The sequence below is a fragment of the Diorhabda carinulata genome, chromosome 4 (assembly GCF_026250575.1).
Source record: "Diorhabda carinulata isolate Delta chromosome 4, icDioCari1.1, whole genome shotgun sequence".
NCBI lineage: Eukaryota > Metazoa > Arthropoda > Insecta > Coleoptera > Chrysomelidae > Diorhabda > Diorhabda carinulata.
The window spans coordinates 29,975,025-30,001,176 of record NC_079463.1 but is presented as its reverse complement, the minus strand read 5'-3'; the positions used below and the strand labels follow the sequence as shown (position 1 = coordinate 30,001,176).

Genomic DNA, 26,152 nt, shown 5'->3' with positions numbered 1-26,152 from the left:
GCATCACGGACGATCTGAAATACCGCTGGTAGATGGAGGAGTCAAAATTGCAAACTACAACATTGATCAGTGAGTAGTATTCAAAAGTGCATGCATCACAATTTCATCAGGTATATTAAAAAGTTCAAGGTAAGGAGCTTGGTGAACTTTTCCAAGATCATCCTATCGAGAGGACTATATGTGTATAATTATAATATTAATTCTCTTTCTATCGTTAAATGATTCCATTATATAAAAAAAATGAAGTTGAAACCAGTTGAAAATAAAATGAAATTGACATTTTCATAGAAGTAGAATGGTATATGAAACCAATGTAGTCTTTAAGTTATTTAAACTTTTATTCATGTCATCCTATCTCACAAAAAAAAATCAGTGATTATTATTTTAGCCGACAAGCTCAACAACTATCAGAACCTGATATATAAATATTTGAAAAGCAAAATGATAAACAAATATAAGAATCTACAGTATTACAGGCCTTCAAGGTTTAAGACTTATTTCGGTCTCCAATTGCTTTCTTAATTCGTCTCAACAGAATCCGATTCTGTCCTTTTGTATACCAATTTGGTTCTACCTCCAAAACAATTTTTTCTTTGGTCTCCTTCATCTTCTTATACATCCTTTCTTTTCTGTTTTCCTGCAACCTTTCAGTATGTCCCAACCATTTCACTCTTTAATGTAACTTGTTACACATCTTCATCTTCTTTAACCGGCGCTATGGTCCTAACCAGGGCCTTTTCAACAATCGACTGCCAATTCTGTCTGCCCTAAGCATAGTGCCTCCAACGTCTAACCCCTAGCTGGATCAGATTCCGCCTCAACGTCCTCCAACAAGCGAAGGCGTGTTCTTCCTCAGTCGCCGTCCTCTAGGAACTCCAAATATGGCTATGTGCCGGTATCGATCAGAAGGCATGTCCCAACCACCTCAGATGCGCCACCCGGAAGAACGTGACCAAATCTGGCTTGCCATACATCTGTTTCAGCCTAGTTCTTGATTAATACTTCTTCTCCAAAGTCCTTCATTTGTTTTTATTTCCCCTAATTTTGTTTATAAAAAATTTTATAACAAATAATAGTAAAAACTTGAGAATCTTCATTCAAATTTCATACATACAAGATTTTTAAGCAATATTTGAAGTTAATGATCTTATTTTCCACTTTGTTTAATGAATTTTAGAAAATCCACAATTTTATTCGATGGTACTTGTCAGAAGCATTCAATAACCTCAGACCTTTATTCCATACCTTCGTCAGTTTCCCAGAGTGCCTGTGGTGCATTTCTGGCATTTGAAGACGGTATCTAGCAGAATATTCACTCTCCGTACTAGACCAAGGCATCTCAGACCAACCGAAATCTTCAGATGATTCATCCCGCAACTACAAATTTAACGAAATAATAATTTAAATGTAATCTAAAGTTTTATTAGTACTACTAACCTCTCTATTGAATATTCTTCTTCTGGCTTTTTCGTATTCCTCCTCTCTTTCTTCAATACTTTTACTCCTTCGACTTTCGGATCCAAAAGACCTATCCGGCGATTTAAAACTGCAATATATTCATATTCATTGCTAAAGTTTACATTTATTTTATTATTATTGTTTTTCTGAAAGAGATTAACCGACCAAACTCAAAGTTATACAGTATTAGTTGTTATAAAAATTTCTTGCAAAACTTTCAGGCACAGAAAATTAAAGAAAAGTAATTGTCATATGGTAAATTCAGTTAATACAAACAAAATTTATTATTATAATATAAAATATTGTGACAAATATGTACGAGGTGTGATAAAAGCATAAATAAATGAATTTTTAATGCATCAACTATTTACGCTGCTGCTCTTTCAAATCTTCATGCTTTGAGACAAGGTAAGTTTGAGCTCTCTTTAATCAAATCGTCTCTGTTTTGAAATTAGGTTTTTAAACAACGCCTTATTGTAGAAAAAAGTAACAAATAACTCATGAAATGTGAATGAACATGACCTTGAGAGAGACATCCGGAAATTTCAATGGAAAAGTAATGCCTTACTCCCCTTCAAGTCGTCAAAAGGGCCTCTAAATTCAATTTGAACATCAAGGTCACAATTATTGTTTTAGATTGGATTATGAAGACAAAGTAAGATTAGTTTCCGTTCCAAGAAGTAGTGTAAAGTTTGCATTTTACAGTTTTATATGAAACTAGTGCCGAGAAAGACATCTGAAAGATAGACCTATTCGTCAGGCTGCAATATTTAGCACCATACTACTTCTGACCCTTTCTAAAACAAAAAAAGTCATTGTTCTAATATTCTTGACATTGAGAAGATTAAAGCAGAGCAAATTTCATAAAGTAGCCTTTGAGAAAGGGTGCCTGTCGTGGATTCAACCTTGGGATTATGATAATTGCAATACTTTGAAGATTAATTCGAATTAATGTCACCTTTCTATTTTTTTTAATAAAATAATGCATCGTATTTTTATATCAAACCTCATTATGTCAAAAGAAAATAGTTTCGAATATTAAAAAAATAGATTGATAAAAATATGCAAGTAAAAGTGGAATATACAATAAAAAGATGATAGAAGATTTATGGGGTTTGCTTCAGGTGAGTTTTGGTCATCCTCACCATGAGCTCCACATAACTAACAAATTTATTTAAGTATTAAATATATTTTGAGCTATAGGAGAGAAAAAAAAGCAATATCAAAAACAGTATACAAAAAGAATAAATTGAACTAATGCAAAAGTAGGGAACAATAACCTAAAAATGTTGTGTGATCAGAAGCCAGTAACCAGAAAGGTTAAATATGAGATCAATTGAAAGCAAATGATTTTTTCGGACAGGAAAACAAACAAGATAAGATTGTATCATGAAAAAAATAAGTGAAGCAGTGAAAAACTGCTGTTGGATCTTTGGTGTAATATATGAAAAAGTGAAACATTAGAATAAAAAAGTGATGATGGAAGTGATAAAATAAATATTGCCATAAGATCTTGGAAATAATAAATCAAGTGAAATAGTATAATGAATAAGATCTAATTTGATAAAAAAAAACGAAGTAGACGTGGAAGGCAAAAGTGATAAAAAAGAAATAGGAAGAAAAAAGTGATGATATTGCAAAAGAAATAGACATGAAAGGGAAAAGTGAAAAAACAAATATTCCAATTAGATATTGGAAATAATGGATCAAAAACTGAAATAGAATAATAAAAAAGATCAAATTTGATAAAAGAAGAAATAGACATGAAAGGGAGAAGTGATAAAACAAATATTGCAATTAGATTTAGGAAATAATAAATCAAAATGTGAAATAGTAGAACAAATAAGATCAAATTTGATAAAAAAATAAGTAGACATGGAAGACAAAAGTGAAAAAACAAATAATGCAATTAGATCTTGGAAATAATAAATCAAAAAGTGAAATAGAAAAATACAGAAGATCAAATTTGATAAAAGAAGAAATAGATATGGAAAGAAAAGTGATAAAACAAATAATGCAATTATATATTAGAAATAGACATGAAGGAAAAAAGTGATAAGATAAATATTGCAAATATATTTTTGGAATAATGGACGGTAAGTGAAAAAACATGAAATTTAATTTGTAAAATTGAACACTAAATAACAATTTTCTTTTAAGTATTAGATCTGGATTTTTTATATGCTATTTAATATACAAGATACACACTGAATCGAATGCCATGAACTTGACAGAATTATTTGAATAAAATAGTTAAAAAAATTAAATATTTATAATTATGTATTGGAGCCACTAGTTAGGAACTAGTGCGGATTAGTATAACGTGTTACTTGCCTAGATCCTGGATCGATCGAATATGTTGATGGGATTTTTAAAATTATGAAAATGGTACATATTTAATGTTTGTTAAATTGATTACTAACCTATAATCATCTATACTGTTTGAATCTCGTTTTAAAATCGATCGCCTTGGTTCTTCGCTAAAAATAATGTCATCTTTAACGTGTTCCTTAAATTCTATATCAGGTATCCTAGTATTCTTTGTTTTATTGACAATGACTGATTTTCCTGTTGGTTCTATATTGTGGTCCATACCGAAATAGGCAGCGCACCTATGAACAAGCATTCGCTGATACGATGACATGGGCGGAAATTTGTAATGGGTTTTACTAAAAAAAAAAAAAAAACATAAATTTATAAATAAATATAGAAATTATTCATTTAATAGATTTTCTTTGTAGTGTTTTTTGTTGTAAAAACAAATCTATTAAATGTTTCTTGCAAATATAAAATATAAACAAACCAATGAAGTTGAGGAAGAAAAAATAGAATGAACAGAAACCGTTACAAAAAAGATTAAGTAGACATCCGTGAAAGAAGAAAAGTGTAGATAGACTTATAAACATATGCAAAAACAACAAATCATACAGCGGAAGGCCAAAATGATGGATATATAACCTAAAGTCAACAGAAACGAAAATGAACGAAAATGGTTGGTAGTTATCCGTTGAAGAAGATAACAAAAATGCAGACAGACTTATAAACGTTTGCAAAAACAACAAATCATCCAGCTAAATGCCAAAATGATAGATGAATAATCTGTAATCAACAGAAACCGTTACAAAAAAGAATAAATAGACATCCGTGAAAGAAGAAGAGTGCAGACAGACTTATAAACATACGCAAAAACAACAAATCATACAGCGGAAGGCCGAAACGTTGAATGAATAACCTAAAATCAACAGAAACCGAAATAAACGGTCTAGAAACGTTGTTAAATTGATTAAGTTATTCTTCTATCTCCAGTAATTTAGCCTTTTTCCATAAGATTTCACAGTTATCGAATTTCCTGGAGTATTTGAAAGTGTTCTAGAACAGACATTCCCAAACTATTCTGTAAAGAAGCCCCTTTTCCAAAATGAATTGAATATCAGAGCCCCTTGTAGATAAATCACTAGCTCTAGTTCAGTTGTACAGATGGAAAGTATTAAAATCAATAATTTGTGTTTATTGGCCTAACTAAAAAAATTCAAAAGTGAATGTTGCTTAAAAGTTTAGAATAGAAAGTGTTTGTGTGTTGAAGGAGATTGGAAATATATAGTTCCAGTGGGGTGCAGCATGGTATGTAAAATTGTATGGTTCGAATGGGGCGAAGATATTTAAAGGGTCGCCAGAATAAAGTATGAATATAACCTACCCAATAGGTTCGATTTTTAGGTACCGACTACATCCCCATGTGGTCGATATTCCTACTACAGCCTATTCTGGTTATGTTCAAAGAAACAACGATATAGAATCGAATTGGATATAGAAACAATACATCACAAAGAAAAAGGAGGTTATAAAATGAAATTTAGAAAAAAATTGATGTAAATTGATTACCGTTGAATAGTTGATATCAAATAGTTAAAATGCTGGTGTGTGATTTATGTTGTAATATATAGGAACAAGGTGTAATGAAGATCAAGAACTAGGTGAGAAATTATTCAACTTACCATTTATCTTTGGCAAGATTGACTAGTTCTTGTTCTATTCGAAGCATCAGTGCTCTATCTTTAGCATTCCTGTTGAGTGTTTCGGGAATGAACTGTTCTAAGTCTACGCCAGTCGTATCTGTATACAACTCAGAACTACTATCTGAAAATGAATAAATATATTAAGGAAAATATTCAATTGAAAAAAAAAAGCATTGAGGGCGTTACATATTCTTTTTATATTTGTCATACTAATATATAAACAAAATATAGTACCTAAAGGATACGAAAGGATGGGAGTAATAAGGAGAAAGAGCTACCAAATTCATTAACTGAATCAGATACCAAAAAAACAAAAAGAAAATACATTTTCTTGATAAGAAACAATTTCAATAGCTACAGAGTTTGTTCTGAATGTAGTAGGACTGGTTTTTACTGAGCGTATGAGCGAACGGGAGACATATTGAGAAAAAATCGGCAGCTCCCGATTGTTGAAGAGAACAGATCGCTCGTACTATGAACATTTTATCGCGAAAAATTATGGAGCGTTTACTGGAGCAGCGATAGGCGATCAAATTTGGTGTGGAGCTTGGTAAAACGAGCAAAAAGACTCACTACATGATTAAAGAGGCTTATGATGATGCAGCCGTTGCTAGATCGGGTGTTTTCGAGTGGCGCAAGGTATTCCGAGAAGGTAGATAAAAAGTGGAAGATGACGATCGCTCTAGACTCCCTTCGATCAGTAAGACCAACAAAAATGTGTCGATAGTGAAGCATTTATTGAACAATGATCGTAGGATTAATATCAGAATGATTTGAGTATCTCTAAAATCAAAATTTTTGATATAGTGATAGAAAACTTGGTTATGAGGACAGAATGAAAGAAGCCGGTACTGTGAGTATTGTCGGAAGAGCAAAAGGCTAACTGGAAAGTGATCTACTAAGATCTACCTACCAGAATTTTTTTCTATTGCCGAGAATAAAATGGACGCTCAGGGGAAAAAATCACGTCTCGGAACACGGTAACTTAATTCTTTTTTTCTCATTTAACTGGTCCAGGTAATTCCAACCCAGGTTTGGACATTGGAGCTCAGAGATTTAATGGCTGCTTTGTTATCGGACAAAATGATAATTTCCTTTTTGCGATTGTTCCTTTTCAAGTTGAACTGGATTTCAATTGCATATATTTCTTCTTGAAAGACACTTGGTGTACTGCTCAAGCTTTCAGGGTTTTTGATTCTGAACCTGTACACTGTAGTACCATTTTTGTTTGCCGTGTACCATTTGATGTCTTGTTTTGATCCTTTACTTCAACACTTTCTTAAAGAGGTTCCAGTTTGTCTCTGGTGACTAAATATCTGAGCATTCCAAGTGAGTTTTTTTTCCACCACGCTTTCCAATAATATGTGACGATGTGAAAGATTTAAAATAACTTTTAAGGGGGGAACCTGCTTTAGAGGCTTCAAAAAATCGATTTTTTGTATAAATGTCTTCCCAAACTACCCAAGAATGTGTCCCTATGATTTCAGAAGCAAATTCGAAATATTTTTGGAGTTATAGAAGAAATAGTGAGCAAGCGTCGAGCAGGTATACGAGCGCCGGATCGCTCGGAGCGCGCGCGCTTCTGCCCTCGATCTATTGTACGTATTATAATCCAAAGGGTCTAACGAACGACTCTATAGATCAGGAAGCGCTGATTAGCATATTGAAGCGGTAAATTGAAAAAAAATACGATTTTCTATATAAGAAAACTTTGACGCGCGATTTATCGGTTTTTCATTTTTACGATTTTTCTTAATTGGCGGGAAAAATAGGCAAAAAACTGAACGTCCTATCGAAACGAGACAAAATGGATTGTATTCAGGATTAAATTTTCTTCTAGTTGAACCAAAAAAACCTTAAGAAAATACCACTTTTCAAACTACATGAATTTTTTTTTCAATTTGCGAAAAATTGTCGAATTATCTTGGTTTAACTAGAAGGTATATTATCGAAAAATAATTTTTTTTTGGTTCTTTGTTTCAAATGGAAAATTACGTACGACCTGCATCTTTCCCTCCGCACGACAAATGCCCGCTCGAAGCGCCTCGTCGAAATACTTGTACCAGATATAATTTGACATGTATCTGTTGAAATATTTAACAATAAATCCTGTAAGTTTCGTTTCAATTGAATATGTATTTCCTTCTCAAAAAAAATCCTCGAAAAAATAAATTTTTTGAAGCATCCAAAGCAGGTTACCCCCTTAATGGATCCGTTGGGCATGTTCTCATTGCCCCGGTTGAAGAATGAGTCTCAGTGCCCCCTATATGTTGATTGGTCTAACTATCGTCAAGTACATCCAGAGAGGAATCTTTGGAGTACAACCCCAATTCTTTTCTGCAAAGTTTTTGCCACATCATCAAGGTTTTCGTGGTTTTACTTACTTACGAAGAGCTTTGTTGTTTTCGTTTTCTTTTGAAATTGATTCTAGCAACTTTAAAAGTATTTGGAATTCCTGTTCCTGTTCCAGTTAATATTAACTTTCGTTTAAAAACATGGGTACATACGAGTGTTTTTTTTTCAATCTCCGATAGGCTATAAATAAGAGACAAGTTCATATAAAACAATAATTTTATTACCAAAAGATTGGTATACTTTTCGACATAATCACCGAAGAGATTGAGACATTTGTCATAATCTGTGGTCAAGCTTTTCAATACCCTCTTCAAAGAACGGACCTTGAAACTTCTGGAAATTCCGTAGATAAAGTAGTAATGGTGAATCCGCGGTTTTCTTCAACCATTCTGTCAACTCGTTGAACCAGGTCATCTGAAACGACAGATTTGCGTCCTCGACCTCCTTCATCAAGCACATCATTTAAATTTTCGACACCATCACTCATCAAGTTTTCCTCATACACACGACTCATTCTCCCATGGATTTCTGCAGCACTATTGCCTTCAGCCTGTAAAAAACGAGTCACACTTCCCAATTTACACTAAACGAGAGCATCAATAATGGCAGACAGGTTTACGTGGCTGTAGCACAACGCCGACTGACGCCTGAAGGTCAACAATGGCGGAGTGTGTAGTGCGAGAGCTACGCAGTGGTCTACAGCGCATGCCCGCTTTCTTTTGCCCTCGTAGAATGATACGGAAAGATGGAAATTATAATAATATCGATGAAATTGTTTAAGACATTAAAATGGATAATTTTTGAATGGGAGATTCAAATATACAGATACACAAATAGAACTGAGCATTTTTTAAGACAAATCTCGGTAATTTGACTTCTGTCTATATATAACTTACCTCTAGACAAGCAAGGGGAGTTGAGTGAACTGTCGAAGCTGCCTAACGAAGAACTTTGTTGTCTTAGTTTCCCTTTGGAATTGACCCTAGCAACCATGAGAGTATTCGGACTCCCCGTCATGTTATTATTGACGTTCGTTAAGTTGTTATTAATTGTTCTTTCTTGGTTCTTCGTACATTTTAGGCAGTTCGGAGTTTGGCATTCGCACGAATTCTTTTTCTTAAAACTATGACTAGTTAGTTTTGATGAGTTTTTGTTCGTGAATTTTGGACTAGATGTCTGAAACAACAAATGCTTCCGTAATTAATATACACGGATTTGCTGGTGCAATGGTAAAATTGTACCTGCAAAATCTATTGAACAAAACTGAATTATAATCGTTAACGTGTTTTGACTGACTGTTGCTACTATTCAATAAAATGATGATACTCACCACATAACCACCAGTAACTCCTTCTTCGAAACAATCCGATTGCAGCCTTTCTATACGAGTGATATTTTCAACGGAAGCGCACAGGTTCGGGGAACTTCTAGAATTATTAGGAGAAGTGGGTACTAAGGTGGATGTAGGTGACAGGCACTGAGGAGATTTGCAAATAGAGGGTGAATTTGTAGAAGGACTCAAGACGACTAACGGAGAAGACGAAATTTCGGGTGATGGAATGAGGGTAATACGCGGTGACAGAAGCGGCGTTTCTGATTGATGATATTGTTGTTGGTGGTGCTGAAGATTCGGACTAGGTTCTCTTGGCGGGGACGTTTCCTCGCGCATAGCATGGCTTCTGACTAGAACTTTTAACTTCGAATTATTCTGAAATTAATTGAATGTATTGAACAAACATGTTACATGGAAAAATTTCGGTCTCCAATAGAAACGAATATATATAATAAATTGTTTTCTAACTGTGGGTTTAAACGACATCCCCATACACAACAAGTTGTTTTTTGCACCCTTGGTGATATCTTCTGCAACCTCTCTGTTCCTCCGGTGTTATTTTCCTCGACAAGCTATAAGTATCTTATATGAAGTGGGAAAGTACGTGATAAGTTTGTACTGGCCCACCAAGTACTACTCGGTCGGATTATCTGTCTGGGAGTTTATGGGAGCATAGGAATGAAACCCGGTTTTAGAAACGTTGAGATGTCTTCTGGGTTATAGAAGAGGTGGGTAATTTATTTATTATTGTTACTAAAACGATATGAAATAAACTTCCTTTTCTTAATAAGTATAGTAATAACCAAATGTCATAAAAGGACATTTTTTGCTGGATTACGATGACGTCAATCGCGAAAGTAATTGTTAAATGCATTTCTCTTTTATTCAAACCGTGATTATTTGAAATGCAAATGCGAAATTACCTTTAGTCATGCTTGTACAGTGAAAATCAATGACGAAGTTAAATTACATTCTTTTAAGCTCAAGCATTTTGTATTCGAGAACATTTTTTTGGAAACTCTATACTTATACAGAGTATTTTATTATGATATGTAATGTTATATACACTCGTAAACAAAAAAATGGACTCGGGCGACATCTAATAGTATTAGCTTCAAAATGTTTCTTGCTTTCACAATATGTTATTATCGGTACCCATCCTTTTTATGCTTGTTTACAATAGTGCTAATTAGGGGTAACTAATCTTTATTAAAGGTTATCTACCTGACACACCACTATTAGTTAGCCATTAGACGTCAACCGATACACATCTTCCTTACCAACAACCAAGAATTCTACTTGAAAATGGACACAACAAGTGTTAAAGCTGCTCTAGCGGTCTCTATTGCAACAAAGCCAACGTCGGCGAGAAGAAGACAGTGTGCTGAACATAAGTCAATCTGCTGTTGATGAGAGATGACCGATTCATTGTCGCTGGTGTTCAAGTCCGGAAAGAGCTAAGAGAAACATGAGGAGTAGCTCCAAGCGGCTAAATAATCAGTAGAAGTCTAAAGACAACGAACTTTGAGCTAAAAAGGCCAGCTACTGGACCCCAATTTACCGCAGCCCGTATAAGATTTGCCAAAGAACACGTTAATTGGATGGACGTAGAGTTTGTCTGCATGGTAGCGGTGGAAGAGATCGACCTGGAAAATATCCGCGCAGTGTTGCATGGAAGAAAACGTGACTTTTAGAAGAGGTTCCTGGATGGTTTGGGCGGGCATTTCAATGGAGGCAAAAAACGAGTTGGTTTTTATTGAAATTGGCGGTGGAGCGGGGGGATTAACAGGGATAACGTCGTTTCCTACGACAGTTTTATACGAATACGAATACGTCAATAACTTATTTAAAACTGTCAAGTAGTGAACTTATATCTTATGCTGAAGAGGTACAACAACGCTGAAATCAGTCTACAAGATCAAGATATATCGTTAATATGTAGGTGTAAAAAACTTACTCTGCTAACTCTTGATGATGGCGTCGACGATGAATTGTCGGTCACTTCGTTATCCATTGTCGTGGTTGAGCCCCTCTGTTGCATCGTGTTAACTCAAACCACCGAAAATGTATCTGAAATAAGAGAACCATTTTTCGGAAAATATCAATTACTAAATGTGTCTCTATCAAAGGAGATTCAACCAATCAATTTAAATAAATACCGAAACAAAGTGAATTCGATCGACATCATCATCATAGTTCTTAGTAAAATAGTGGACGGACAAGGGCCGTTAAGCACATAGACTTTTGATAGGTCTGTCGTGTTCCACTTGAAATTATCAAAGGCCGTTGTACTATAGAACGGATCAGGCATTTTGGTATGAGCATTCTGACGAATTAGAATGTAATTAATTCCTAACCAGCTGAAGAGAAGGAAACTGCATCAATTAAATCCAACTTTCGGTTTCGAGTTGTCCTGCTCGACTCGCAGTTAGCTGCAGATTCGATTGTCCCTCTGATTTCGCGTAGATAGAACCGTGACTTTTAATGGAGGTGTTTGAAGCCAACCCGTTCGAAAGGGCATAGAACCAAAACAGGGTTTACCAAGACTTCCTGATTGGAACCCCGGGAGGATTGGAGGTAGGATGCTGAGTCGTTAAGCACTGAGCTGTCTCATCAGCCTACCTTCTCCTTTATTTTTCTCCAAGCCGCTGCATTTGAGCAGGTTCTTGTCAAAAGCATCGGTACAAACCGATGCTTCGGGGTTGGTGGGTTCTGTGGGTCCTGTTTGCTTAGAGCTTCGGGGGGAAGAGGAGGATAGTAGCAAAAATGTTGGGTGTGGAGTTACCAATTCAATGATTTTATTTAATCAATTGCCATTTTACAAGGTAGGATAAAATAACAAAAGAAAAATAATACCAGGGTAGTTATAACAATAATTATTTCAATTTATATCCATCATGTGGATAGGTGGGAGAGTGTAGAGTAAGAGGAAAGAGGGGGATGAGTATGCTATCAATTGAATTACGTTTCAATTTTTTCTTGAATAGTTTTTCATTTTTATATCAAGTGAGTTGTAATAAGCTCTGAGATGTGATTAAGTACATCAGCGTCGACTTTTCGTTTTTTTTTTGGCCCTAGCAGTTAGATTTTGTTTTTGTCTAGTGTCTAGTCATTAGCGACTTGATGATTGTTTTAAAATATTCAGACTAGTAGACTAAAACATGATTTCAAAACCGTAAATTATTTTTATTCCTTCAAAATACTATTTTAAAATTAATGCAGGGACTGAGTTGGCAGGATGTTTGATGGTTTGTTTGTATTATAAATAAGAAAATTTGCCGAACATTCATGTTAATATCGTTTCCACGAGCGACTGCCTGCTAATCATCGTCGAATAAAATTTGACAATATAATTAACTTACAGCATCATAATTATACAAGGTGATTGAAAAAGGATAGTACAGATAGTAGCATAAGCAGATGATGTAACTATCATAGCAAATGGACATGGGGAATTAACAAAGGCGATCAACAGAATATATGAAAATAAGGGGGAAACCAGAAGACAGAGCAAACCAAATGAAAACTAACAAATAAAATTTTGAAACAGTATCGACCTTTAACTATTTAGGAATAGCGTCGGGACAAACAACCAAAGATAGGATAAAGGAAAGGATACAAAAATGGTATCAAGCCTACGGAAGAAACAAAAACATAACTAAACAAAACAAAATAAAAATTTACAAAACCCTAATGAGACCAGTAATCACGTATGCGATGGAAACAACAGTAATCAACAAAAGGGAAGAAAGAGAACTTAAAAGAACCGAGAAGATACTGAGAGCTATAACAGGTCCAAAACTAACACAGAAGAAAAAAAGGGAAGCAAATAAAAACGAAGAATTAGAGAGAGAGAGCTGGGGAAAGAAAATATAGTGAGATACATAAAAGCACAAAGACTCTATGAGAAGAAAACCAACTGAAATGATCAAAACGCAATGGACCCCATTGGAGCCAAGGAGAAGAGGCAGACCGACGAGAAACGAAATAGAGGTGATATTACACTTAATATAGAGAATTGGAGGGCGAAATTCCGGAACCAAAAGAAATGGAAAATAATAACAAGACAAAGGATAAACTATAATGAAAACAAAAATAGAAAACGAGGAGTAATCCACCTCAAAAAAGGATTTTAAAGCATTAAAAGCGATAGCCATAATCCAAAGGATTGAAGGGCTTGATGATGATGATTGGAAAAGATGGTTTCCGAACCAACGACACTGCAATAATGAGGAAGATGTAGCCAGATTGGAAGTACACTACCAGTCAAAAGGTTTTGCCCACCATAACAAATGAGAATACGATCGTTTTTGATATTTATATGTTAAAGAACATATTTAAAAATTTGATTCAACGATGTAAACCTCTAATTTTTATTATTTATGTACACAATTTTGGCATTCTCTGTAAGAATTTAGTCAGAAAATCGTCGCTTACTTAGTTCCATTCGTTTTTTTTAGGACTTCCTGACTTCCCTATACAATTTGTCCCAAAGCAAACTCCATCGGATTGAGGTCGGGCGACTGTGACGTTCAGTACATTCTTCCTTTAAAATATTCTTTGCACAGTTTTGGAAAATGTTTGGGATCGTTGCCATGATGGAAGAGGCCGATCAGGCGCAAGCCAGAACGTAGTACATTTAATATTTTTGAATAGCATTCTTTCTTCTAAATCCCTTCAATTGTTACCAGGTCTCCAGTCGTCTTTCGTCTAAAAAAATCCCCAAACAATCGCCGAGCCTCTGTCGGGTTTTACAATCGGGATTCCATATGGATTTAACATCCGTTCTTTCTTTTACCTGTTCTTAAGACTCAAAAACCTCAAACTTCGACTCATCTCTACATAAAACTCTCTCTCACTCTTCATGTGCCCAATTTTCATGTCCTTTAGCTCACTGTATCCTCTTAATTTTATTTTCAAATACTCAAACGCAGACTCATTGATCTGAGCCTCCATCTTTGGAGTGTGAGTCGTCGATCACGTTTACTGATCAATACAATACGTTTATCTTCGGTTGTGTTGCTTCGAGACCGCCGTTAACGTTTTCTATCGCCACTGCACCTGGTGGTTGCCTATTTTTTCACGTTCACGGCAACGGTACGATTACTGTTGCCTAGACAACAAAGATTATTTTTTATAGCCGTCTTTTTTCAAAATCCCTTCAATTCTTATCAGGTCTGTCTTCCTTCAAAACATCCCTAAACAATCAGCGAACCTACGCCGTGTTTTACAGTCGGGATTACACATACGTTCTTCTTTTGACCTGCTCACAAGAACTCTCCTCTTAGACCCAAAAACCTCGAACTTTGACTCATTACAATTTTTATGTTCTTTAGCTAACTATTACCACTTAATTTTATTTTGACGTATTGAAAGAGGTTTTTTCACTGTCACCTTTCCAAAAATGCTAGCTTCTGCCAATCTCCTTTTCATTCTAAAAGTACTCAAACGCAGATCCCTATATTCATCGATTTGAGCTGCCATCTCTGGCCCGGGGTCCGTCGATCACGTTTGATGAACAATACAATACGTTTATCTGCAACGGTTGTGGTTTCCCCACATCGTCTTGAACGTTTTCTATCGCCAGAGCTTCTGGTGGATGCATATTTTTTTACGTTGTAGTCCACGGTACGTCGAGGTATTTTTAATTAGACAGCAATGGTACAGTTACCTAGACTATGAAGACTTGTGATTGATGCATGAGTTTCAACCGATTGCTTCTTGGTTTTACCCATTTTACAACTTACAAGTCTGAATTTTCGAGAACGAAGAATCCGTGGGCAAGAATATTTGATCGATAGTGTAGCTTGACCGTCTACCTTCAGAAAATATTTGCAGTTTCTATCACTATTGAAAAGGTAAACGCAATCACAAAATAATGAGAATTATCGATCAACGTCCTATATTTGTTCATAAGAATCGTTTACAAGTGAAAAGGCAGTTCTCAAATATCAATGTGACATTTCAAATATGTTTATCAACTATTGATTCCATTATGTGTGTTAAACTTAAAATTTGCAAGAGACTTTTCAACTGTTCCGTGTCATTTTCTGTTTTACTATCGTCTCCAAAAACAATAATGAAATTGTCTGGTACAAAAACTTTCCACTTTTACAAACATTTTTTTCATATCATTGTCTTATCACAGAAATATTACGAAGTTACTTGTAGAAAGACAAAATATAATCAACATTTTTGTCAATGCATTTTTCGTCGATATTTAGTTACTAACGCCATTATTCATTTTTCTTATCCTTAAATCGCCTCTAACACTTATTTGATCATTCAAAGATACTGGTACGAGGACCGTTTACTTTTCAACCTCCGATCGCTCCGTGCAGACGCTACTCGGTCAGAAGATCGCGGGCATTCGCTGTAGGCGACTGGGAAGTTCTCGCACTACACACTCCGCCATTGTTGACATTCAAGCGTCAGTCGGCGTTGTGCTACAGCCACGTAAACATGTCCGACATCATTGATGCTCCCGCCAAGTGTGAATTGCGAAGTGTGATTCGTTTTTTACAAGCTGAAGGCAATGGTGCTACAGAAATCCATCGGAGAATGAGTCGTCTTTATGGGGAAAATTTGATGAGTGATGGTGGTGTCGAAAGTTTGAATTATGTGCATGATGAAGGGGACCAAGGACGCATATCTGTCGTTTCAGATGACCTGGTTCAACGAGTTGACAGAATGGTTGAAGAAAACCACAAATTTACCATTACTGCTTTGTCTACGGAATTTCCAGAAGTTTCAAGGTCTGTTCATTGGCGGCAGCGTTCTTTGAAGAGGATATTGAAAAGCTTGTCCACAGATATCCAATAGCAATCTTTTAGTAATAAAATTATTGTTTTATATGAACTTGGCTTTTATTTATAGCCTAACGGAGGTTGAAAAAAAAACGGCCCTCGTACATAAATCAATTTTAATAGTATTTATGATTGTTGAGTATGACGTTAAGGTGAAGAACTGAATAATCTTTAGAAGAAAAAAATATATATAAGTAAAATTGCATACTTACAAATATGTATTAATATTTTCCATGCATAAAAATTATTGCCACTTTGGTCTCGATGTTAATCTGGAAAAGAAATTGAAATTTAATCGAAATCGAGTGCAAAAATCATTGATTGAAAATTAAGTTAATTGGTGACTACAATAAGAAAGTGACTGAAATCAAAACAGATATCGTTTTTCTTAAATCTACACTAGCGATCAAAAGTTTTTTCCCACCCCAATAATGCATTAATTAAGTTTCAAAATACATTTTAAAACATGTCTCTTTCATATTTTCAAACCAAAAATAATTGTGTCCATTATTTATTTACTTAATAAACTAGACACAATTTCTACAAAAGTGACGAAAACAGACAGTAATATCAAGACAAGAAGAAAGATAGATATTAGAATGATATTCAATTTGAAAGTGAAAATTTTGGATGTTCCTTTTTAGCAAAATACTTTATTTCGACATTATCGTGAATTCATAAGCCAAAAATTAGAATATATCGAAAATCTTGCCGTTTTTCCGGTAACACACACTGTTTACTTTTGATTTGCAACATCCCATGAAACACTTACCAGATTATCGAGTTATCCAAAGAACACCTTTCAAAAAAACTAGTTGATGAATATACTGAAGTTTCTTTACATATTTTCATAGACACATTTTTTTTTCGTGACTATATGTTTGTATAAAACATCGTTGGAACTAATGTTTGTCTATAGCATTAATACCAGACCGGAGGGTCATTCATAACATTCGCGATAGCAAAAAAAACTGGAAAACGGCCAAAAAACTGACGCAAAGCTCGCGGTGACGCAATCGTAAACGATTTATACTTACTAAAGTATGCGGAAACAGTTGGATTTTGTAGATGAAATAAGTAAACGCATGATAACCAATTTTATTCTCATATTTACAAAAAATGAAAAATTCGATGTTAATCATCAACACAGGCTACTACTATATGAGGGTTGTCTAAAAAGTTTACGACCTCAATATGAAAATGTCACTTCTCAAAATATATTGACTTGAAGAAAAGTCGAAACGTCAAATTTTATCTTTCCTCCTAAAATCAAGATCATTAAGATGCATTAATATATCAAAAGGTCTAAGAAAAAAGTGTACTAACTCTAATATATTTCCGAGCTTTCGAATACTTATGTACTAATCGCATAATTTGGTATTTTAAAGTTGAGGATTGCGAAGAAAATAATTTTTCCCTAAATTTTGAGCCCTACTCTTCAGGAACGTAACTTTGTATAGGGTTCAATTGTATTTTCATATATTGGGTTTCTCTATACGCCTCTGCTCTGTGTCTGTTCTTATACGGTATACCCTGTATAATAGTTTTCGCTTTCTCCTCATTTTATTTTTTTTGTTTTTCCGTAATCTGTTACATATTTGAATTGAAACGAAGTGATTGCCAGTTAGATTATGAACGTTTCCGTATTGGATATGTGGCAAAATTAAATACCAAAGTTTACTAACTCTAATATATATCCTAGCTTTCGGATATTTATGTATTAATTGTCTGGAATTGAAATTATGGTCAAGCACAATGTAAAAAAATGTAAGTGATTTTCAATTATTGTTTTTTCACTTTGTTGCTCTCTGTTATAAGCAGTTTTTATATCAACTTTTTGTCCACATTATCCCTAATCGAAACGTCAATGGTTTTAATTTGATAATATCATTTAAGTATCTCTAAAACTAAAAGTGAAAATTTGATAAAAGAATATTACACTGGCCGACAAGATTTTTGTAGCACAGGGGAGACCTTTATTTTTAAAATGGAAATACCCGTCCAATAATAGAAAAAAAATATTTATTAAGCACTAACACGTACCACTTTTAAATAGCTTAATTATTCCTGTTTACATTAGCAGGTAGGTACTTTTATAAAGGGGTGGTTGATATCGGTAAATTTTATGGCCGAAAATGTACCTGAACTGTATTATTCAGAATGATAAACATTAAAAATTAGTATTCTGTTGAGTTTCATAGTAAGTGGTTCTCTGTTCATAGTGCAAAAAGTGATTATAAAGGCGAAAATGTCGAGTCAAACGCGCCGCAATTGCAAAACTTTTCCTGACAAATTTTGATATATTTGTGGAGAATTTATGATGAAATCGCAAGTTAGGCCTTTTTCCGAAAATTTAAAAAAAAAGCCTATTTCAAATATTTTGGTTCTTTAATTGGCGACTAAGAACATTAGTTCTTATCTTATACAATAATAATTATAAAATTAAATAAATATATTTATGGTTCATACCTGAATGGTGTTGCAGTGGAATCTATAAAAACGACAGAGAGACTAAACACAGACAAATTTATAGCAACGACAACTTAACGAGGTTAGAGTTCATAATAATAAATAACATTTTTTCTGTCTACCAGTGTTATTATGAATAAATGTTTATTAAAACAAACATACTCACGTGACGAATAACAACAAGCACACGCGTTCTTAAAGTGAATCACCGATTCCCGTAATCTTTCGGCAGTCGGTCACGAGTACAAAAATCGAAAGTGAGATATTCCGATACGTCGAGACTTTACTTCAGTCTGTTTCTGGTGTTATCGCCACAGGTTCAAAGGACCTACTAAACCAGTGAACTTGACTCAATCCATGTCGGCATGTGCCGACGACGGCCGCTTCTTGTTTGTCAAATCGATCGGGCATTATAATACAGTTAAATCAACTACCAATTTGGCAAAATGCGAGAGAGCTTTTTCGAATTAAAAGCTTGTGTTTTTGAAATATAATAAATGTACATGCTAAAAACATTCGAATTTCAATTCCGTTTGACGTAAAATCCCTATCCGGCGGAATCTGCTTCATTTATGGAAAACATAAATTATAATGAAACAATTGCAGATCGGAATATTGTGTTGAAAATTACGTGGACGGTTTACAACCAGATTTGTCTTTTTTCAACTGAATAAACATTGATAATAACAAAATGATACTACATAGTCCGACGGGGCAAGATCAGGACTGTATGGTGGGTTTTCTATCTCTATGAAGTGACCTTCGTAGCCTTGGAAAAGCGCAGACCTCGGCTCATTTTGACGCTAACGCCTCAGTAAGTCATCGTAGTATGCTACGTTCATAGTTGTATTTGATTCCTTGAAGTCAATCAAAAGGATACCTTCGCAGTACCCAAATTTTGTAATCATCACTTTTTTGGTGGTTCGATGCTACTCCATGGAATCTCTTTTAGATGTCAAATTGTAGTCAAAGACTATAGTTTCATCACCAGTTACAGTTGATTGGATTACACTTTCTTGGTCGTCGCAGCAAAGCTTTAAAAATTGCTCACAACACTCTACTCCACTCTGTTTTTGAACTGCTCTAATTTTTGTCATATTTAAATCCTCATGTAGGATCCTTGGAACATTTCGTTGGGGAAACGCCTGTTTGTACTGCAATTTCTTTTGTTTGTAGGCGTCGGTCAGAATTTCTTACACTGACGCGTGCATAAAGATAATTGTGAAAGCACTCAAACATTTAAAAGTATTTACTAACTCTGGCTGCTTAACTATCGCTTATCTATATCCAACGGCTTTCTAGATAATTCGGATTCTTAGATCTCTAGAATGCCGTAAACGGCATTCTTAGTTGTTTGTTTCTATAAAAACAATCGAAACATAATGTAAACAATTAATAAAAAATAGGCAAACAGATGTAAGAAAAATTATCTAGCAAATCCGCCAAACTTTAACATAGATCAATATAATAAAACAAGACCGGCTTCACGGTTTATATCATTAGACGAATTCATTAGAATATCTAAGGAATTCAAAGTTTACAAGATCCGATTACTGTTTGAACGTTTCTTTGGTTATTAGCTGATACTTAACGTTCCGCCAACTCGTATTTCCAGAAGTTGCTCGTCGCTCCGAATGAATGCAATCGAGTTCTTCGTTGGGAGAAAAATGGTGGTCCGTTGGGTTGTTTATAAATGGAATAGGGACATTATTCATGCGGGGTAAGGAATATTTGAGGTTTGGCGATGATATAGGAAAAATTGTCCTCTGCAAGGCTAGAGTTCTGGTGCTTTTAGGAGGATAGGGTGGTGTAGAGTAGAATGGTGAAAGAAAAGAAAAAGGCACACTTTTCAGAGAGTGTAATGTAGTTTCTTTACATGGATACCGATGGATGTTGAAATTGGGGCAATCAAGCGCGCGAGCAAGTATAATACACTTCTAATATAGCTCGAACCACAAAGAGCTCACTCTGAATCAGTTAGAGCAATCATCTTCTAGAGATACCAAAAACAAAGCCTACGAAACACCGCGTTGCTTCAGAAGATCGTGACATGCGACGAATCATGGATCTATGCATACGGACCCAGTATGAAACAACAATCGCCTGTATGGGTCTTTCAAGTCGAGCCAAATCTAACAAAAGTTTTTCGCCCACGAAGCACTTCGAAGCAGAACCAGAACTGTTAGAAAAATCGGAGAAACTAATAGCAGAAGACAAATCACCACCAGTTCACTCAAAAACGTTTTTGAACAGTGAAAACTTTGGATTGATTAGTCATTCGCCGTACAGTCCTTGTTTGACAACCAATTATTTATTTCTTCTTATTCATGCAGATCAAAAACAAATTACGAGTTTGAGGTATCTCAATCGGAATGGAAAAAATGCTTCGACAATTTCGAAATGCGTTCAAACGCACGCAAATTTGTATTGATCTTAATAGAGAATATTTTGAAAAACAATAAAGCCATATCCAATTATAAATATTTGTAGCAACCCTCTTAATAATGGTATACCATATTGAATTTGATTTTTTGAAAGGCAATTTCGTCGAATGTTTTCGATTTTCGTACATAAACTATCAACATAATAATTTTGTTCAATTAAAATCTCTCGATTATTCCCATATTTATGCTAAATTGTCTCGCACTATAGAACAACGAATTTTTATCGGAAAAGCCAAATTTCTGGGAAAGTTATCGGGCTAACTTCTTAGAAATAAATCGAGCCAGGTGAGAAACTACGTGAATGCGAATTAATGGATCCGACAGCGATCGAACTATTCATAAGAGACGTGAATACTAAATTTTCCCCAGATTTTGGAGTATTTTCATTTTAAGAGAAACAAATCACGTGGTAAAAAATTATATACGATAACTGATATAAATTGTTAATCCAATTTTTCATTTTAAACTATATTATTAATAAAATACACATAGGAAAAGTTTAGGGACATTTTTATTAGAACAGAAACAAAAATATTGTCAAAACAACACTTGTGGACCTTAATCGCAAGAAAGTAAAAATCGCTTTTTTGCCATTAAGTTCATAACACCATATGGTAAAAATAAATTGGTATTATCCTTCTTATGCCCCGTTTACTTGATATACCCGATCGAGACTCTCGCGTAGCGCCTCCTAGCCGCTCTCGAGACGAGTATTTGTGAACGGAACGTGAGTGACAGCCATCCACACTCTCGATTTAATCTATATTTACGTCCTCGCCTCCAAAAAAACCTACAAGGAGGCGAAGCGGGTGAAGGCGAGCACACCGTTCACACTCTCGCATTCGCGTTTCCTCGAGGAGAGTTTGGATCTGGCAAATAGACAACAGGAGTCGATCCGGACTCTCAACGAGTTTATACGAGGATGTGGACTGTGCCTCGTGGGACTGTAAATCGGTCATGTATATGATTAAAGGAATTAGGTAGACAATGAACAAACGAAAATTATTTTTGTAGTGGTAGTCGAAGGTTGCGAGGATCAGGTTAACTGGCTCTTTTCTCTTAGGTTTGGGATAAGAAGATTACTTTAGAAACAGTTTTTTGTTGTGCATTGTTGGATTTAGGAGATTCTTCAAGTCCTGGATCACTTACTTCAGAAAGTATTATGATATATACCGTGTACTTGATTGTGACGCTGTTTACGTAGGACAGACGTCTCAATATTCAGTAAATAGATTAAAAGGACAATACGATAAAGAAAGAAAACTGCTGTAACAAACCATGGTAATTAAGAAAACATACGTTTAATTATAAAAATTAAAAAAATCTTGAATCAAATATAAGAAAGATATTTTTGAGAATTGGTTCTAATACGTAGAAACGAGAAAAATGTCAATGATAAAATGCAACTACGAATATTTTAATGACTGTGTCATAGTTTTGGAAGGTTACAACTAAGGAAAAATAATTTTTTTTGATTAAATCGTCTTACTAGTTTCCCTGTGTAGAATTTTTCAATTGGCTATTACTGCAATTATCATTAGCAGGGTTTGTAGCCAGCTGGACCACCGTCGCCGACCAAGAAGGTCCAATTGAGGTCTTAGTGATACGCCCAAGTTTGATCCAGACCGACTTGATTTGGGTTAGGTTCGAATCGACACGACATGGTTCGACAAAGTCGAACTATATCGGACTATATCAGTCTTCATAGTGAGCTAGCCGATGCCATTAAACCAAAAAATTCAGGATAGGGATAGAAAGGATATTCAATACGAATAAATTTAATATAGGTCTTTGAAAAAATAATGTTCCTATATAAAAAATAACTTTTTTTCTTCTTGATACAACGAATAATGGATTGTAGTACATAATAATACGAATATATTGTATATATATCTTGTATGATTCACTCTTTCCCAGTAATTGAAAATCGATGGAAGTCCATAGTAATAATACCTATACAGAGTGTCCCACGACGAGTTAAAACTATCCGTATATGGCAAAATTCTAATAGTAAAATCAGGAAAATTTCCAAATTTGTGTTTTCGAATACGATATTTTTAACAAAAATATTTTCAAAGATGACCGACTTCTGGTTCTACAGGAAGTCGACTGTAACTTTGTTATTTTAAATGGAACACCCTGTATATTAATAAATTTTTGAAATCTACGTAAAATTTTAGTATTCTTCTGTCTGAAAACTTGTCGAAAAATGCATAATTTTTGAGTTATTAATTTTTTTGTAAAAAATTTGACCGTTGCAGACACTTATAAATTATTTTTTTACGAGGATACCCTTAAAGATATGAAAAAGGTTTCTATTCGGTTGCTTTTAGCAAGGTCAGACGTATTTCAATTTATGTGGAAAAATTTTTCATTTCATACAAGGTGTGTATAAAAAGTGTTCAAAGTTTAACTTCATAAATATCAAATTCCTTCATGTTTTTTAATAGAACCACCCGATTTTTTTCTATTTTAATGCATTAGTGGTAAAAAATAAGGCAAATTTATGTATACTTTCCTGTACCTAAACCTTACCGTTATCCATAAATTCACCATGTATTAAAAGCAAATGTACATACATAATCTTCATTATTAAATTGAGAACGAGCCGTTTTAACGATTTTCTAAAGCCAACTAAAAGTATACGTAAAAAATTAAAACTTATTCAAAAATACAACAATAATATAAAACCTCAAATATATCTCTACAAAAACTAGAGCAGAGCGTGGATGACCAAGTAAATCTTCGCAGAACGGTTTCACGATTAATTCGTCTCATCAGCGCAACAATTTCTGAAGATGTGGAACCTGCTACAAAAAGCTTTGCTAATATTAGACAACTACAGGATAGCCTGATCCCGAGAGATGAAAAGTTGATAAAATGAGGTAATAATGTGAGAAAAAAACCGTGGTTGAAGCCTCACAAACTAGTAGTTGTGATTGAAAGGGATATTGTTCATCATATTTTGCACCAATCTCATAAAACTATCATTTCGACTGATACAATAGAAAAAAAAACATTCAGATTGATCAACAGAAAGGCATTGTCTTCAATCACAACTACGGTAGACCCCACATATCTTTGTGGACTCATAAAGAATTGTATCTAGTGTACGAGGGTTGTCTAGAAAGTTTATACGAAATACGTTGAAAATAGAGCATGCGTGGGTGAGCGAAATATTTTTGATAATGAAGTTGACATTTGATTGGTCGCTATGACGTGATGAATGACGTGACGTTAAGGTTAGGTTACCTAACATAACCTAACCAATACAATACCAAATTTTCGAATTCATGCAATTGCAATTAAATATTCTTTAAATGTACGAGTTTTGTTATCAAAGTTCAGTTTCTAATTTCCTATAATATATCAGTATGTTCCATTTTATTGTGTTCTACCAAATATTGCATCAATTATCCTTAATTTTCTACTATAATTTGTTCACGAATGACACACTTTCACTGACTCACACTCTTCTGAGAAATAGTTAATGACCCTGAATTTAAATCTGGAAAATAACCTTTCTAGTAAAACAAAAGGTCAAAGGAACATTATATCCAAAATGGCAGCAATATCAGAGTCAGTCGATGACTTCATCGTGAATAAACATTTAGTTACAAACAGCGAAACAATTTTATCGATTATTGAAATACTATGTACAGGGTTCAAAGATAATGAAACAAATCACAAATAACGACCACCCAATAGTTTAAAACATACACAACATCTATAAAACTCTTATTGCTTGTGATATAACAGTCTCTTTAATCTGGAATCGTACATCGCACATTGGTTTAACTGTAGATATCCTCGCCAAAAAAGCCTCCAACAACCCTTAAGAAATCCTAGTTCGGCTTGATAAGCTTACTTTCAAAAACCTTATCCAAGATTCTTGGCGTCATGTATGGAACACTACCCAACATTGTCCCACTCACTTATACGTTTGTCAAACAGAAACTAAGCATCCAAAATGGCTGAAATTTTAGTGAGAATTTTGATCAGTCCTTTCAGTGTAAATTCGAATCGATACACTTAATAATTAATCTCTTTATACGGTTATTTCTAAAATAAAACGGTAATCTGTTAATTTCCTGAAACGTTTTCGATCCCTAAACTATTTTCATTACTTTCGGCGAATCGGATATAAGCCACAAAACAAACTTAAATGGCGTGTCGATTATTCGCATGTGTCGAATTAGGGCATAAAAACTTAAATTGACAATTAGTATCTGTCATTAAAAGGTGATATCATACAATATAAATAACACAACCTAACCTAACCTGTTTTTATTTAACATTATATGTGTGGGCTATGTGGAACAGTCCCCTGTATATTATTTATTTTTTGGATATTTCGGAAAATTCTGAACATCTTCAATTGCTTCGGAAATATTAGTTTTCACAAATTCGCTACACTAAAATGAAAAAAATAAATGTAATAAAATGCTCGCCGCGAGCACCTCGGCGACATTCTCATTTGGTATAGAAATGTCTTCTAACTCAACATCCAATCGCAAGCGTGTTTCGTCTTTTGGAGTCATCTAAGTTTAGGGGTTTAGTTTTGTATAATTTTGACATACCCCTACAAAAAAAAGGTTTAAGGGCGTCAGATCAAGAGATCGTGCTGGCCAATCAAAAACTTGGTTCAGATACTGCAGTGGGGAGATGCCTGTGGATATTGATCTTGATCTTCTGTAGGTTGTAGTGCTCGGGAAAGACGTGCCACAGGTTTGTACTTCTCCAAAGAAATGAGTCCCGATAAATCTGCAGGCGATTTCGGTGTTCATGAGCCACGTCTGCCTGTCGAGTAGGTCTTGCAAAGACTGCTCTAGGTGGGATCATATTAGACAGCTCGAAAGAGCATTTGGCGTGGTAGTATTGGTAAAACACAGCCAATTTAGCGACCTTTCTTCTATGCTCTAAGCTGTCCAAGTTTCTGGTCAACTCTGAATCGTCTTTAAGTCTCTTCTGTATTTTCGAATTTCAAAGTACAAAAAGTAATTTTTGTTCAGTTTACTTCCAGTGTCTGAAGACTTGTTTATCGGAACGCGAGTCAGTCAGTGTAGTTAAAAAATTCAAGCTACACTTAACGTAATTTTATTTACTGGAAATGTTGAAAATACCCAACACTAAAATATTTTTTGCAATTTTTATTGTTATTTGTACGTGGGACGTGCATGAATATCGCGTGCCTACTATGACTAACGTGCTTCGAGCCGTTATTCACAACAACCAACGGGCCGACATAACATTCGAGAGATCGCAAGTGCT

At 34.7% G+C, this 26,152-nt stretch overlaps 1 protein-coding gene across 8 annotated transcripts in view; it reads right to left on the bottom strand.

The window, feature by feature from the left end:
* The window catches only part of LOC130893206 (cAMP-regulated phosphoprotein 21), a 40,284-nt gene that overhangs the window by 4,461 nt on the left and 9,671 nt on the right, over positions 1–26,152 (bottom strand). For 2 of the 8 annotated variants that reach the window (XM_057799124.1, XM_057799122.1), the window contains exons 2-9: positions 16,181–16,240; positions 11,120–11,232; positions 9,160–9,537; positions 8,726–9,005; positions 5,454–5,595; positions 3,882–4,127; positions 1,438–1,546; positions 1,246–1,377 (exon numbers count right to left, since the gene is read on the bottom strand). In XM_057799124.1, coding sequence (XP_057655107.1) covers positions 1,246–1,377; positions 1,438–1,546; positions 3,882–4,127; positions 5,454–5,595; positions 8,726–9,005; positions 9,160–9,537; positions 11,120–11,203 — 1,371 coding nt within the window. In that variant the 5' untranslated portion in view covers positions 11,204–11,232; positions 16,181–16,240. Of the gene's footprint in view, positions 1–1,245; positions 1,378–1,437; positions 1,547–3,881; positions 4,128–5,453; positions 5,596–8,725; positions 9,006–9,159; positions 9,538–11,119; positions 11,233–16,180; positions 16,241–16,740; positions 17,040–26,152 lie in introns of those variants that run through there. The other 6 variants (XM_057799126.1, XM_057799127.1, XM_057799125.1 and 3 more) reach the window with 5 other exon arrangements.